This window comes from Capsicum annuum, chromosome 1, assembly GCF_002878395.1.
Source record: "Capsicum annuum cultivar UCD-10X-F1 chromosome 1, UCD10Xv1.1, whole genome shotgun sequence".
NCBI classification, from domain to species: domain Eukaryota; kingdom Viridiplantae; phylum Streptophyta; class Magnoliopsida; order Solanales; family Solanaceae; genus Capsicum; species Capsicum annuum.
Window position 1 is genome coordinate 245046192 of NC_061111.1, and position 18023 is coordinate 245064214.

Here is an 18023-nt window from a genome sequence, read left to right on the forward strand (position 1 = left end):
CAAAATCCTTTCCCGCAGCCCATCTACATCAGGAACACAGAACCTTCCTTGATACCTCAAGATGCCATCTCCCCGAATCTCGAAAGCCATAACCCTTTTGCTGACCCACATCATCCTTAATTTGCATAAGTATGGGATCCAAAACCTGTTTCTCTTTGACCTCAACACCAAGAAATGATTTAACCACTTCTTGAACGATTACCCCTCTATCCTCAGAGTTCAAGAGGCGAACTCCCAAGTTAGCCAGCCTGTGAATATCCTTCACCAGTCCTCTTTTCTCCTCTTCCACGTGGGATAAGCTCCCCATAGACAACCTGCTAAGAGCATCAACGACAACATTAGCTTTACCTGGATGGTCATGTAAACTCATGTCGTAATTCTTAAGCAATTTGAGCCACCGACTTTGCCTGAGGTTCAATTCCTTCTGCGTAAACACATACTGCAAACTCTTATGGTCTTAATAAATGTCCACATGCACCTCATACAAGTAATGACACCAAATCTTTAAAGCAAAGACACAACCGCCAACTCTAGATTGTTAGTCGGGTAATTTCTCTCATGAACCTTAAGCTGCCTGGAAGCATCGGAGGCAACCTTATCATGCTGCATCAACACACAACTCAGTCCTACATGGAAGTCGGGACGCATCACAATACATAACAAATCCTTCAGTACCCTCGGGTAGGGTCAGAACAGGCGTAGAAGTCAACTTATCTTTCAACTTCTCAAAACTGCCTTCACAAGCATCAAACCACAAAAACTTAACCTTTTTTGAGTTAGCTTCATCGACAGGGCAACAATAGATGAGAAACTCTCCACAAACCTCCTATAATACCCGGACAAGCACAAGAAGCTCCTAATGTCGGTTGGAGTCATAAGTCTAGGCCACTTCTTAATTGCCTCAACTTTTTGTAGATCTATCTTGATCCCTTCACTAGAAACAACATGCTCGAGAAAAGTCACAACACTTGGCCAAAGTTTTCTAAGCCAAAATTCACACTTGGAAAATTTTGCATACAATTTTTGATCCTTAAGAGTTTGTACCCCAAGTCGGAGGTGATTGGCATGATCCTCCTCACTTTTTGAGTACACTATGATGTCATCAATGAAGACTATGACAAACAACGTCAGAAATTACCTGAACACCCGATTCATAAGATCCATGAAAGCAGCCGGGGCATTAGTCAACCCAAATGACATAACCAAAAACTCATAATGGCCATATCGGGTCTAAAAACCAGTCTTTTTAAACGGGTGATAGCTCGAACGGAGATTAATCTTCGAGAAACACCTAGTACCCTAAAGCTGATCGAATAGGTCATCAATCTTGAGAAAAGGGTACTTATTTTTCACTGTAACCTTATTCAACTGACGATAGTCTATACACATCCGAAAAGACCCATCTTTTTTTCGCACGAAAAATATAGGAGCACTCCACGGAGAAATACTAGGATGGATGAAACCCTTATCAAGAAGATCTTCAATTGCTCTTTTTGTTCAGCCAGAGCCATCTTATAAGGAGGAATGAAAATGGGACGGGTATTCGGTAGAAGGTCAATCCCGAAATCTATTTTCCTATCGGGAGAAATTCCAAGAAGATCATCTGGAAAAACTTCGGGAAACTCATTAACCATAGGGACAGATTGCAAAGAGACCCTTAGAGTGTGAATCTTTAACCTGAACTAGATGATCCAAACACCATTTGGAAATCAACTTCTGAGCTCTAAGATAAGAAATAAACTTCCTTTGGGTACTAAGGAACTCCCCTCCCATTCAATCACCAGTTCATTAGGAAAATGAAAACTGATCTTTTGGGTCCTACAATCCAGAAAAGCATAGCACGAATGGAGCCATCCCCAAAATTACATCAAAATCCATCATATCAAGTTCTATCAAATCCATCAATGTTTCCCTATGAAGAATGGACACAACCCCTATAGATTTTTTTGGCAACTATAGACTCACCTACAGGAGTAGAAACAGAAAAGGGGTCGGAAATATTTTCAGGATCAAAACTAAAGTGTACAGCCACATAAGGAGTCACATAAAATGGGATAGAACCTGGATCAAACAAACAACATCACGAGAGAAGAGCTGTAAAATATCAGTGACAACATCTGCGGATGCCTCATATTCTTGGCGAATAACAAGTGCATAGAGGTGATTCCGGTCATTGCCAGTACCTGAAGTGGCGCCCTTAGGTGCAGGAGCCGAAGAAGTGGCGACCGGGACTTTATTAGCTCCAGTGGCAACTTTAGCTATAGGACAATTTCGCCGTAGATGACCAGGCTGACCACAATTAAAACACTTTTGTTTTCTTTTTTTTTTTTGAATCAAAGACCACATGGGTCGTATTTTATTCAATAAAAATTCAAGATATGTACCCACAATTAAAATACAAATTCCTCCCCTCCTCACAATATTCACGGTGAAGCTATCCACAAAAACGGCAAGGAGGATCGGGTGGAGTTGACTAGGCTCCATGACCTGAGATTGAGCACCTCGTGCCTTAAGACCATTGCTAGCCTGAAAATGACGATCTTGGGATAAAGAGCACTAGCAGTCGAAGAAGAATTTCCCCAATTTTTCTTCTTGGTCCATTGCCTACCATTCCTCCCACTATTTTGCTTATTTGCACCCTTCTCTGCATATCTAAATTTCTTGTTCTGCCTTTTCCCCATCTCTACCTGCTTTTTTTCCTCATCCTCCATCCGCTGCATGTAAACCACCATCCTAGATATGTCCATATCATTATTCAGCATAACAGCCTTTCACTCTAACACCAAATCACGGGACAAACTAGAAGCAAACTTCCTCATTCTGGACCTCATACTAGACACCAACTCCGGAGCATAACGGGACAGCTACTGGAACTTCAGTGCATGCTCCTTAACACTCATCTTACCCTGCTTCAGGTTCACAAACTCTTCGGCCTTAGCCTTTCTCAACTCCTGAGGAAACAAGTGATAAAAAAAAACACCTGAAAACTTATCCCACACCGCCGGCTCAGCATCATCACCCCTCATCTCTTCCCATTCCTCATACCACTAGTAAGCCACATCCTTCAACTGATAACCAACTAACTCCACACCTTCTGAATCAATAGCATACATCACCCTAAAGATCTTCTCCATCTCATCAATAAACCCCTGAGGATCCTCCTCAACCTTAGAGCCTGTAAAGGTTGAGGTTGGGGGATTCAACCTCATAAACTGGCCAACTCGAGTAGCTTTAAATGAACTGGCAACAGGACCAACATGATCAGATCGACGAGATTGTGATGCCACAATTTGAGCAAGCATATGAATAAACTGATGGAACTGCGCATTCGAAATGTCCCCGAGATGACTAAGCATGAGTATCACCAGTCCGGGAAGCCCGAGGAGGATTAGTAGGGATTGGTGGAACCCTACGTGGAGCGGTACAGTCAGGAGCAAAGACCCTAGATTGGGTCTGCACTCCATTAGTAACGCGCAGTGTTGTAGAAGGCGAGCAATGGCGAATGGCGAGGCGAGGCCTGGTCGCCGACATTCAAAAGGCGTCGCCTTTGCGAGAAAGGCGACATGGCGTGGCGAGGCGACATGGCGACAAAGGCGCCGCCTTTTAATTTTTTTAAAAAAAATTAGGGTTTTAGGTATATAAGCTAATTTTAACTTATTTATCCATTTTGACTCTACCAACTTACGAATTGGTGACTGCGGCTGCTACCATTTATCTCACAAGTTCGATTCCGACGACCGGCAATGTACTTCGGCGACTCGCTATTCTACTCCGGTAAGCAGTGAACTACTGATTTCTATTTTTTTTTCTTCTTTCTTCTTCTTAATCCCGCGTCCAATTCTTGTATTTTGGTGGTGTTTTTTTTCTTCCTCTTTCTTTTTTTCTTATTCTATTTTCCTTCCTGCTTCCGCTGTATTCTGTAACAGTGTTACAACCTTACACTGTTACTGTAACAGTAACCAGTAAGCTGTTGTAGCCTTATTATGTAATTTTTTTTATCAACTATCTATTTTTAATTCTTGACTTGAAATATTTCCTAATATATTAGTGTTATTGAAATTTTGATCATTTATATATTATTTTAATTTTCTATTTTTAATTCTTGACTTGAAATATTTCCTAATATATTAGTGTTATTGAAATTTTGATCATTTATATATTATTTTAATTTTTTATATTAATTGTCGTCGTACATTTAAAAGGCGCTCGCCTCGCCGCTCGCCTCGCCACGTGGCGAGGCGGGGCCTTGTCGCCTTTCGCCGTCCAAAACACTGGTAGCATGAATTCTCTTCATATTTTCCTCAAGTGGGATAGACGTTCTAGCGAAGCTTTTATGACTGTCAGATCTTTTGGGAGGCATGATCTGAAGCGCGAGTCAATCAGGAGTTAGAGAAGTTTCATAATAACTAGACTCTATAGCACGAAATAGAACACAAGGATGGGAAATATTCCTAAATGCCTTGTAGCCCCCTTTATAAGTGTGGCACGCTACACACCCATAAAGGGACTCTACTCGACACGGCTTTGTCCACTAGCGACCCTGAACCTGGCTTTGATACCAAGCTTTTCACAATCCAAACCCGAGCCTAGCTATGACAGGCATCTCAAGCCCACCATGGGTCGGAGAAAGCCCCCTTAGCTTACCTCAAGAGCATAATAAAAATAAACAGTGAAAGTCGCAATAAAGATGGATGAATCAAATGAAAATCTAAGAGTCAAAACAAGGTATTTATGTCATCCAATCCTGTCCACAAAAGCCTCTAAATCAAGAATACCAACCAAGTCATGATATGCCCCCGACTATGACAAAAGAAATCTATGAATACTAAAATGATAAAGGAAACCTAATGAAATGACAGGGCCTTTCGAAGGATGGAGGCTCACCACTTCACAGCCGATCAACAGAAGTACTAAACCGCCTAACGCTGCACAAAAGCAACAGAAAAGTCCTTAGAACCTACATCATGAAACGATGCAGTGTCCGGGGATGGTCAGTGGGGCGAGCACTGGCATGTAACTTAAGGGAAAGGAATAAAATAGCGCATTTACCAACCCATTCATAAACCACATGCACAATATTTATACATATATATATGATGTCAGGATAGGGACAAGGGTCCTTTAACATGATAGTTTAAAACATTAGCCTGCACTATGTAGCTCGTACCTACATTCCAGGCACCCACGGGCTATATGGGTCCGACTCCCCCCTGCCGGAAGGGCCCCAGTTCATGTTAGCTGCATGTACGGAGGAAAGGCTAAAGACACCAAGACGATTGCCGTCCAAAATATAATGTATGCATCAGACACATGGTCATATAGACCCCCAACATTGGCAAACGTGGTTTCCAGTGTTGGTTCCCCCGAAACTATATCTGCTCGGTGAGCTACACAATTTCCTTTAGGCCCAAATTAACACAATTTGCACATAAACCAATCATTGACCATGGAGTCTTATATTAAGGCATTTTCCAACATGATATTGGCATACCATTATGGTTGCAAGTTATTCCATTTATGCCAAACCAATTCATATAACCAAATTGACTACAATTAACGGTTTAAAAATCCAAACTATAGCCACCAAGGGCATCGAAATCCTTTTTATCAGTTTATCCTTTAATGCAATGCAATGTTTTCAAAAAATAAATTAAATTGTGTAAAAATCTATATTTAAAACCAAGATTTCAATGTGGGTTGAGATTAATGTCATTACCATGCCAAAAATTCATCAATTTTGGTGAAACTCATGTCACCTATTCCAACCAGTATAACAATGCACCAATTGAGTTTCAAAAGTCATTAATAAAAGCATGAACAAGGGAAAAGTAATTCAAGTATTATCAACCAAAAACCTTCAACCCAATTTCAAACCTTTCATTCAAAACACATGAATATTGAATAAATTTATGCTGCAATGTAAAATACAAGTTAGGGAATGAGAAACACGCCTGAAATATAGAAGAAAATGAAGTTTAGAGCCCGAATGATGAATTCCTTGTAGAACCCTCAAATTTTCTTGACTTGAGAGTTAAAGAAGAAAAGAGTAAGGTTTGATCTTGATAATTGAAGGTGGTTGGGTCATTTAGGTGTTTTTAAGTCGTTTAAGGGGTAAAGGATCAAAAACCTTTGCCCCAAGTGGAAAAAAAAAATTGGACGAAAATAACATAGCAGCGTGGCACGCCGCTATCGTGTTGACTAGCCAGTGTGCCACGCTTCTATCGCAGAGCTTAAGTGGCGTTGCACGCCACTATTGCGTACTCTCACTGCCTCGGGGTTCCAAAATGGCCTCGAACCCGTTCCAAAAATTTGAAACTTTCCCAAAACACCCTTTTAACATCCCTTACTATAATTCAAGTAAAAAATTACCATTATGCATGCGCAGCGTCAAAAATAAAATGATCGAAATTTTACGGGGTCTTACAAGTTCAGGAAAGATCAATATGCTTCTTAATTCTCAAACCCCAACCTAAAATAAAAAGAAGAGAATTTTCATTCTTCTCATGAAAAAGAGAAAATTTCAGGGTTGGGACAAGAGCAAAGTTGTAGCTGCCAAAGGGTTGTAAGTTGAACATTCTTCACCGGATGATTGTAGTTTATGTAGATCCAGTGTTATTACTTTTTATTCATATGTATTAAAGAACACCCTTGACCAATTGAGAGAGGTAGCTCAATGGTGAAAAGGTGTTTAAAATGACTTGATAGTTGCAGGTTTGATTTTTGGATCCTACATCAGTTATTTGCTACACTCACCTACTCTGAATAAAACAAAACTGACCAAAGCAGCGTCGCTTGGTCTATTTTCCTTTCCTTAAAAATGTAATATTTGGGTATAAACAAATCCGTAAAAGCTGAAATTTTAAAAACCTTATCGTCGCAAATGCACAGAAACCGGAAGAAGCAAACCTCTTTCAAGTCTAAAGACCCTTTTGTCTCCGCTGAAGCAGGTTCAATTCTTTTTTTTTCTCTTTTTTTTTTCGATTAGAATAAAATTGATTTGTGCTGCTCATTACCATTTCTATTATGATATTGAGATGGAATTCAATAAGCTTGGAAGTTTGTGTTTGCTTTTTTCTTTTGTCTTGTGTTCTTTTTTTGAGAATGGTGATAAATATTTCTTTTGGCTTGTGTTGTGTAGGGATTTGTTTATTGCCTAATCTTTAATCAAAAAGGTCAAATTAACCAAATGATGCCATTTTGATCTTTCTTATTTTTTTCCCCGAAGTAGTTCAATCTATCAAAATTACAAGGTTGTGACCATTTCACTTTAAATTATTTTGAACACCCTTTGTAATTGCATTACCGCTCTCAATTGCGTCAAGCTTATTCAAGATTTAATATATCTGCATTTAAGTAATATTTGATCTATATACACAGTATAATTGTTTGGCAAAGGATATTCATCTGACACCTTTTGCCACTTTAGCTTTGTCCTTCTTTGATTATTGTTTTATGTAGAAAGGAAAATGTTTAGGATTATTCCTAATGAGTTTATTGTAAAAACAGATAAGACCTTGTAGTGTACAATTGTAGCAACATATTTGAATTTGCTAGTGGAATTTCTTCTATTGACTTCTTTGTGATAATTTTGATTTATAGAATTGCTAGCTCTATTGCAAGTGTATTATGACTTAAGTTAAATATTATGTAATTTGATTAAAATTTTTGGAGCACCCATCGACAAATTTTATTTCGTTAAGTACTTCAAATTTTGAACAACTTTAGCAAAATTTCTAACTTCCTGGCTGGTTGAGGAAGTGGGGAAACGGGTGCATATTATGATATATGGAAGGCATAGTTCGTAATTCCACTAGAAGCTCATTCTTGTTGCCTAATTTTTGAGAGTTGAAATGCATCCTAAGGACTATGATGTAATTATTTTCTGATATAACACAATTACCCAGTCTGGGGTTTGCACTGCAGGCTAAAAGATATTTTCCCCACATTTGGAAATATAAGTTGGCAAGCTATTGTAAAATAGATAAGTGGGGGCCAATACCTCCAGTTTACGTCTAGAATTAGCCCGATAACACCAATATTACATGGCCTTGTTAGCATATCCATGCCCATGGTATGACATTTTAGCCACAGTTGGTCTGCCTGCATCACATACTTCAGCAGGAAAATGGACTGAATCAACTTAATTAACAATAGACAGTGATCCAATTTGCATATGGTCATATATATCCTTGAACTAGGACAGTTTTGAATAGTTCAAGGGCAAAATTAGCCCCCCTTTCCTTGTTTCAAAATTAGCCCCCCTTTCCTTGTTTTTGGAGCAACCGTTAGTAAGAAAGGTATTTTTAACTAATTTGCTAGTTGGAGGATATTTTTCAGTCAAAAATGTATTGGTGAAGCATTTTTGAGTCGAAGAGTAACGGAGGGTAAAACTGACCCATTTTGAATAGTTTAGGGTTATATATGGCCCTTTTCCCGATTTGAATATATTCTATCTATTTGGATGTTTAGTACTGTGCTGAAAGAGGATCAAGGAAGAACAGTCATAGTTTAGGGGTATATATGGCCCTTTTCCCGATTTGAATATATTCTATCTATTTGGATGTTTAGTACTGTGCTGAAAGAGGATCAAGGAAGAACAAAGTCAGGATAAAAGCTAATGCATAAACGATAAAGTCGGTTTTAGTTAAGTTGCATCCTGTCTGGGAGCCCTCTTTCTTGCTGTTGTATCACCTGTTTGCAGCTTTCTTCTAAGTCATGTTATTGGTAAGATCCAGTGTCGTCTTGTTCCTTTTGGCTGAAAGGTGCTCCAAAATTCTGTCCCCTATCACATCTAGAATTCCATGGTTTTGTAAATTGGTTTCCTATCATACAGAAAACCTGACTCTTGGTCATGTATGTAAATTGGTCCTATTAGTACGAATGCGAAGTGTATGTCTACTTCACGGCATTACTAAGCCCTTCATTGTGTCGTTTGTCTTTATTAGTTCATCAACTATTGAAATTCCACTCGCATGAGTTTCTATTTATTCTGTAGAATTCTTTACTAATTACTGTATTAAAGTAAAAAAAATCAAATGATTTTTTATTTTCGTCAAGGTCTTGTGTTGAAAGTTGGTCCCTCTTGATGGCTTCTTGTGGTTGATATGAGCCAAGATGATCTATGTAGGAGGATCACAATCTCATCATCTGATTTTTGACCTATTAATAACAAGAGTTTTCATAGTGGATATTTTTTTTATAACCATGGTATCCGGGTCAACTTCGCGCATCTCGATTAATTCCACGTGGTACTTGCCACCTCCCACCAGCAACATGTACCGGGTACCGGGTAAACTATGTCCACCAAGGCTAGGATAGACGGGAAGAAATTCAGCTGAGACCTCATGGTTCTCAACCCACTTTGTTGACTACTAGGCCCTTATTGTTGGGTGCTCGTAGTGGATATTACCTACTAGATTATCTCATTATCTGACGGATTAAAAAGTTGCAAAAGAAGAAAGAAAGAAAGCCTTTTTATGTCTTAATTTGCTCTGGTGAAATTTGCCTTTTCTTTTAGATTTTGTTTTGATGGAGTCAACTTTCATAGGGTAAGGGAACCTCTGATCCAGATAATGGCGGACAATTTCCATATTTCGCTGACCTGCATGCACTCTTTTCATCAAATACGAATAACGCACAGCAACTACAGCTCGAACCTGAGGCTGGTTCCCAACAAGTAAGAAAGAGACCTCGGAGAACAAGTGGAGATCACTCATCAGAGGAAATCTCAGAAGATGAAGAAGGTTATGCCAATGAGAGTGATGAAGGTAAATTAGCCAGAAGCAATGTTGCTCGCAAAAAGAAAACTGAAAAAGAAAAGCGGCCAAGAACAAGCAATGCAGAAAAACCTCCGAGACAAGCCAGCTTAGGGAGTATTAACAAGACTGGCAGAGCGGTTGATAATATTCAAGAAATGCTTAGAGAGTTCCTTCAGCAGCAGCTGAGTATTGATATGCAATGGAGGGAGGCAATGGAGAAGCGCGCTCGTGAAAGAGAAGTATTCGAGCAGGAATGGCGATCTTCAATGGAGAAGCTTGAAAGGGATAGGATGATGATGGAACAGTCTTGGAGGGAGAGGGAGGAGCAAAGGAGAGCGAGAGAGGAGAGCCGAGCTGAAAAGAGGGATGCCCTGTTGAGTACACTTCTGAACAAGCTTATCGGCGAAAATCATCCTTGAGAAAATGATTCACTGTATTCTGTTTGCTGGTTTATATAAGAAGAAGTATGTAGATTCAAAAATATTTGGGGAATTAAGAGTTTGGTTTACATAGAAATAGGAATGTCCAAGTTGTAGAAAGTCCCAACTAAGATAGATTTGCAGGCTTCATGATACATGGTTCATGTTCTCATTCTTATAAATGTTTACAGGAGGAGTTAATTGAGCTGAATTGGGTGTGGATAAGAAGGATTGACTTTAAGCTTTGGAGAAGAGAGAATTGTTTTGTAAATGTAAAGTAGTGGCTTCTCGATGAATGAGCTGCGATTGCTCTTGTGATACAGTTTCGTTTTTTTTTTTTTAGTTAGTTCCGTATTCTAATGATCAGTCTTCCAATATTTGGCAATCATAGATGTCGTCACGTGAGAATAAATGGAGGACTTATTAAAGGTATATCTCTCTCCTTGTTGGCTTCACCTAAGTGGAGCTTGACTATTCAACAAAGAGAAAAGTAGATGCCATAATTTGGTTAGAGGACAGACAAATTTGATAACAAGTCGTTTGGTTGGAAGAAAGTTATCCGTGGATTATTAGTTTCAGGATTAGCTATTTCAGGATTTGTCATCCCATCCTTAAGAAAAGATAAAAATAATACTACAATTTTGGGACAACTAATCCTAGTATAAGTTATCCCATGCATTTTGTTCCAACCAAATATGGGATAAGCCCGTCTTTAAATAAATCTTGGAATTAATTATTCATTATCCTTTATCCCTCCTACCAAATGACCCCTACACTATACCGCCACTTTCGATAAGGCAGGAAAGAGAGATTAGATTATGGAATCTAAGCATTTTACGTTGCTTCAATTTCAAGCTTTCCAAATATTGAGTAAAATTATATATGCTTCGTTTTTAAATATGTTCTGAAAGCTGCATTTTTCTATTCCAAATTGGTATCATTATTCACATGGAAAAAATAAACAAACAAATTGAAATGAAGAAATGCTCAAAACTAGGGTGTACTAGAGAAACCATAACAAACAAAATTGACCTAAAAGACCGACCTAATTTTTATTTGGTTTAGTAAAATTTAACATCGATATAATGTGTTTAGTCTTTATTTAGAAAGATAAAAACTAACCATGAATACCCATACTTAAAAACTAAAAAACAACAAATTCAACTATTTAATTGGTTTGATTTAGCAAAGACCAAACCATGAAGTGAATAACCCTACTTAAAAGCTAAGAAGCAATAAAATCGACTATTTACTTGATTTAGATTGTAAATTTATCAAATCAAACATATATAATGCATAATTGGTTTGATGAATGCCCCTACTATCTTTTTCCCAATATTTCCCTTTTCAGGTTCGACCATAAGATTGTCTTTTCAACCAAACATGATGAATAGGGTATCAAATAGATGGATTTGGACAAGTTAAAATGAATTGAGTTAATATTGAACTAAAATTAGACCAAAATTGCTTGAAGTGATACAAAAAATCGGTTGGATCATGACTCGCTTCACTTGACGCAATTTTTTTGAATGGTCCATCTTCTCTCGCTCCATCCCACCCCTGCCCTTTGCTCAGGTCCACCCTTCACCTACCATTTATCGAGGCTCAATCTTTAGAGTCCGGACCCCAACTTTGACTCTAGTCGGAGATCAACCTCGAGACTTGCCCAGACCAAGGACCCCATAACTCGAAACTTACCCAAACTCCAACCTCATAAAGGAACTTGACCCTTGACCCTAACCCTCGAATCCCACCCTGATCAGAGACCTGACCCCAACACTAATCCAACCCTAGGTCAAGATCAGGTGGGGGTAGGGTCCTAATCAAGGTTAAAACACATTTATAGAAAAGTCAAGTAAATGTCCAATAAGAAATTAAAATTAAAGTAGATCTTAAAAATGAGTTAATATTGAGTTAAATTGGAGATCACTTCAAAAATGAGTTGTATTTGATTGAGCTAAAAATCAGGGCAGTACGAAATTATCTTATGCCCCAAACGCATAAGATTTTCTACGAATTGAATGGCCATCAATTTCTGGGCTATATTAGGCACCAGGAAATTGCATGCCATAGACCTAAATATAGGTGACTTTAGATATTTGATCCCAATAAGAAATATCTTTAAAAAATAACTTTTCTTACTTTTTAAGTATATTACAAGTATCATTTTGCCTCTCTATACCATCAATATATTTTTTAAACTTTCTATACTTATTTGTCTCTCAAATTTTATTTTTTATTATTTTTACTTTTTATTTTTTTCTTTAATTTTATTATTCTATTTTTTATTATTTTTACTTTTTTATTTTTTCCTTTAATTTTATTTTCATGTTTTAATTCATTTGTCTCAACCTTTATTTTTTTCTCTTTTTTCTTTTTTCTCAAGCATCATCTATTTCTTTTTTTTCTTTTTTTAATTCATTTATCTTTAACCTTTATTTTTCTTTTATTTTTTATTTTTATCAGTTCTCTTTTTTTTTTTTCCTCATTTTTCTCAAACTTTATTTTTATTTTTTTCTCACATTTTTTATTTTCTCAATTATTTAGTTCTTCTCTTTTTCTTAATATTTATTTTTTTTTTGCCTTTTTTTTGCTCACTCTTTTTTTTTTTCTATTTTGTTTAATTGTTTTTTTCTTTTTTCAGTTCTCTTTTTTTCCCTCATTTTTCTCAAACTTTATTTTTATTTTTCCTCTCATTTTTATTTTTCTCAATTTTTTTAATTCTTCGCTTTTTTCTTGATCTTTATTTTTTTCTTCAGTTTTTTTCTCAAACTTTTTTTCATTTCTCTATTTTGTTTGATTTTTTTTTTCTCAACTTCTATTATATTTTGCTAATAAATAAAAAATTGGATAATCCGCAAAGGTCATTTTTGACATCAAAGCAAATTTAAGGGCATGAATTGTTGTTACGAAGTTCGTTGAAAATTCTTGAGATAAGTTGTGTCTCTAAGGTTAGAGTAGTAGAATATCTCATAAATAAAGGCATAATGTGGTAGTGTCAGCTCTTACCCGTGGGGCATAGTTTATTATTTGAAAGTCTTTGAGCTAAGTCTTGCCTCTAAGGCAAGAGTTGTAGAACATTCCATAAATGAAGACATAACGTGGTAGTGTCAACTCTTGCCCGTGGAGCATAATTTGTAGTTTGAAAGTCTTTGAGCTAAATCTTGCCTTTAAGGCAAGAGTTGTAGAACATCTCATAAATAAAGACATAATATGGTAGTGTTAACTCTTGCCCGTGGGGCATAATTTGTAGTTAGAAAGTCCTTGATCTAAGTCTTGCCTCTAAGACAATAATTGTAGAACATCTCATAAATGTAAACATAACATGGTAGAGTCAATTCTTGCCTGTAGGGCATAATTTATAGGTTGAAAGTCTCTGAGCTAATTAAGTCTTGCCTCTAAGACAAGAGTTGTAGAATATCTCATAAATGAAAATATAATTTGGTAGTGTCAACTCTTGTCCGTGGAACATAATTTGTAGTGTTAAAGTCCTTGATCTAAGTCTTGCCTCTAAGGTAATAGTTGTAGAATATCTCATAAATGAAAACTTAACGTGGTAGAGACAACTCTTGCCCATGGGGCATAATTTGTAGTTTGAAAGTCCTTGAGCTAATTAAGTCTTGCCTCTAAGGCAATAGTTGTAGAACATCTCATAAATGAAAACATCACGTGGTAAAGTCAACTCTTGCCCGTGGAGCATAATTTGTTGTTTGAAAGTCCTTGAGCTAAGTTTTGCCTCTAAGTCAATAGTTGTAGAACATCTCATAAATGAAAATATAACGTGGTAGAGTTAACTCTTACCCGTGGGGCATATTTTATAGTTTGAAAGTCCTTGAGTCAAGTCTTGCCTCTAAGGTATTCATAAATGAAAACATAATGTGGTAGAGTCAACTCTTGCCCGTGGGGCATAATTTATTGTTTGAAAATCCTTGATCTAAGTCTTGCCTCTAAGACAATAGTTGCAGAATATTTCATAAATAAAAATATAACGTGATAGAGTCAACTCTTGCCCGTGGGACATAATTTGTTGTTTGAAAGTCTTTGAGCTAAGTCTTTCCTCTAAGACATTAGCTATAGAATATCTCATAAATGAAAACATAACGTGATAGAATCAACTCTTGCCCCTGGGGCATAATTTGTTGTTTGAAAGTCCCCCGACCTAAGTCTTGCCTCTAAGACAATAGTCGTAGAACATCTCATAAATTAAAATACAATGTGGTAGTGTCAACTCTTGCCCCTGGGGCATAATTTGTTGTTTGAAAGTCCTTGAGCTAAGTCTTGCATCTAAGGCAATAGCTGTAGAACATCTCATAAATGAAAACATAACGTGGTAGAGTCAACTCTTGCCTGTGGGACATAATTTGTTGTTTGAAAGTCCCTGAGCTAAGTCTTGCCTCTAAGACAATATTTGTAGAACATCTCATAAATCAAAATATAATGTGGTAGTGTCGACTTTTGCCCATGAAACATAACTTCTTGTTTGAAAGTCTTTGAGCTAAGTCTCGCCTCCAAGATAATAGTTGCAGAACATCTCATAAATAAAAAATATAACGTGGTAGAGTCAATTTTTGCCCGTGGGGTGTAATTTGTTGTTTGAAAGTCCCTGAGCTAAATCTTTCCTCTAAGGTAAGAGTTATAAATCATCTCATAAATCCAAATACAATGTGGTATTGTCGGCTCTTGCCCATGAAACATAACTTGTTGTTTGAAAGTCACAAGTCTTGCTTCTACAATGTAGTAGTGTCAACTTTTGTCCATGAAACGTAGCTTATTGTTCGAAATTCGTAAGTCTTGTCTTTATAATGTGATAGAATAGGAAAAAAATAAAGGTTGATAAAAATAAAAAAAAAATTAAATAAAAATAAAGGTCGAGAAATATTTAAAAAGAAAAAAATCAAAGAAAATTAAAAAAAAAAACATATAAAAAAAAAAAAGAAGAAAAAAGGTATAAAAAAAAAAAATGAAAAAAAAAAAAAAAAAAAAAAAAAAAAAGAGGAAAGAAAATAAAAAATAAAAATAATGTAAAATAAAAAAGAAAAAAAAAAGAAGTTGAGATGAAAAAAGGAAAAAAGTAAGGGTTGAGAAAATAAAAAATAAAAAGAGAAAAGAAAAATAAAAATCAAAGTAAAATTAAAAAGAGAAAAAAAAATTAAAAGTTGAAAGATATAAATATAGAGTTGTTATCTATGAGAATTATTTATATAATTTACTCCATTGATCAGGACAATTTTATCTAAAAGAATATTAGTTATGTAAAGGCTATTTTAAGATTTTTTTTTTTTTTTTTTTATTTGGGACTAAAATTTGAAAGTGACCCTAATTTGAATCTAATTCACCGTTTGGCACTCCTAAACATAAGACGACTATATATTTGTTTAATAGATTTCATTTCTAAAGACAAACACAAACTAAAGCAAAGTTCTCGAAGTCGTAACTAAGCTAAAATATATTTGCTTAATATATTAGCTGAAAGGTCAAGTCTATCATGCATTCTTTCTTTTTACAAAAATCATAATTAAGCTAAAAATTTTAAATCTCAAGAGATAACTTCACTCATTAACTATATTTAAAAAGATCACCTAAGTATGTGATGCAATAAATGAGAGTACTTTTCTCTTAATTAATTAAGGGTCCTAATTTTGAGCTCTAACTATATATATATATATAAAAAAACCTTGATTAAGGAGCGTTTGAGTCCTACGCGATGTAACTGGACATGAACGGGAAACGCCCCACCCCCCTCCCCCCCAAAAAAAGCACTATTCAAAGAGATCGTTAACCAAAAGAAGAGCTAATTTATATTACAATTTTCACTTATCAAGAGCTAATTTAACTAATCCATGAAGTTAAATTGAATTAGGTAAAATTAATGTAACTTTTGTCATGTCAATATGATGCTAAAAGTATATTTTAAAATAATAATTAAAAGTCACATAATCTGAATCTCGAAAAGTAAAAGTGACACGTTAATTCCAACCGAGGGAGTACTGTTTATTTATACTCAATATTTATGCTATTGAAAATTATGGAAATTGTTTTACAATTCAGATTGGTTGCACGTAAGTCCAATATTAGTCAAATATTTCAAAGAGTGTAATCTATATGCTTGGACATTTATACTGTTGTGTATATTCTTTTTTGTTTCTCTGATAAGGATTAGAGTGAAGTAGAAAGTAGTCCTTAATTCTTAATTAAAGGTTTTGGATACGAATCTTCCTAAAGACGGTGTCACGTTAGTTAGGAAACCATTATGCCTCAATGTGGAATTTTTCCGAGCGAACTCAAATTAATTAAAAGGGCCATAAAGTTTCAATGTGAAACTTCTTAGTGCGAATTCAAATTTAGTACGTTCTAAAAGATATTATCAAATCCTGAATGAGAAACCTAAATAAAATAAGCATATCTTTTGATTTCTCATGAACGAAGCTCAATATTTGAGTTGAGATTCAATTAATTCAAATTTTCATCAACTAACGTCATTTTGTAGCGACTCTATTATTTTGATAGATTTAAACACGAGATTTATGATTAAACGTGGAGAGACATTATGTATGAGGGCGTATGATTTGGAGGGCTGCTTGTGCAGCACATTTTTCTAGAAGTGGCCTACAGATTTAGACAGTGTGATTGTGTTAATAATGATATCTATCCTATTTTCTCTGTTTCGTTTTAGTTGTCTTTCACATTAAATATAATTATTTTAATTTAATTTTTTTATTTATGAAATAAAGAAAATTTTATTATATATTTTTATAATACTATTTTTATCATTAAATAATTATATAAAGTATATATATTCAAATTTATATTTTCAAAGTAGGCTAATTTTATAAAATAAACTCTAAATATATATATATTTTCTTTAGGAGTATCAAATCAATCAATTATTTTGAAAGAGAGAGAGTATTGCATTACTTTTTTTTTGGTAGAAATATGTAATTTTTTTTATTTTTTATTTTGTAGAAATTTGTCTTCTTCATAAAAAACATGTGATGGTAGTCCCCTAATAAATAATAGCAAACAGTATTATGAGAATTTTATTATATTTTTTTAATATTATTTTTATCATCAAATAATTATATATAAGTGGGTATACTTAAATTTATATTTTCAAAGTATAATTAATAAGACTAATTTAGTAAAATGAAGTCCTAATATATACTCCCTCAGTTTTAAAATAGTTGACCCCTCTCCTAAAAATATTTGTTTTAATTTAGTTGCCTCATTTATTAAGTTAAGTGAATTTTATTACTTATTTTCTTCCAAGATTACTCCTATTATTAAATAACTATATAAAGTGTATATACTCACATTTATACGTTCAAAACATAATTAATAAGATTAATTTGGTAAAATAAGCACCTAATTGATATTTTCTTAAGGGTAAACCTGTCATTTGAGCCGCGTTGGCCCGTTCCAGCTCGGTTAACCTGGCCTGATTTGACCCGACCCGGTGGGCCATCGGGTAATTGGGCCATTGGTCCCTATCTGGCCCGTCTGGGACGGCCAGTCCGGTGGACCAATCTAGTTATAAAATCGGACCAGGCCCACCGGTGACCTGACCCGTTTTTTTTTTATATATTGGGAATTTGGAAGCCGTTGAACAATTGGCCAAAATGGACCGTTGAGGCCCAATAGTTATAATGTCGTTGTGGACCTCCAACGGCCATTTGGCCTTTGTCCATTATTTTTTAAAAAAAAAAATTAATTCAAAATTTTTTCTATAAATACTCTAAATTCAAAATCATTTTTCACACATTCTCAATCTCTCATTCTCTTTCAAATATTCTAATTATCTCCTAAAGTCCTCAATTTTATTTTTTAATTTTGTAATTACGAATATCAA

The 18023-nt window shown here is 35.4% G+C and overlaps 1 protein-coding gene across 2 annotated transcripts in view; it reads left to right on the forward strand.

The window, feature by feature from the left end:
• The window catches only part of LOC107849575 (trihelix transcription factor GT-3b), a 37313-nt gene extending 26814 nt beyond the window's left edge, over positions 1-10499 (forward strand). For both annotated transcript variants that reach the window (XM_016694143.2, XM_016694135.2), the window contains exon 2: positions 9548-10499. In XM_016694143.2, the coding sequence (XP_016549629.2) occupies positions 9548-10177 (630 nt within the window). In that variant the 3' untranslated portion in view covers positions 10178-10499. The remainder of the gene's footprint in view (positions 1-9547) is intronic.
• The last annotated feature ends 7524 nt before the right edge of the window (positions 10500-18023 follow it).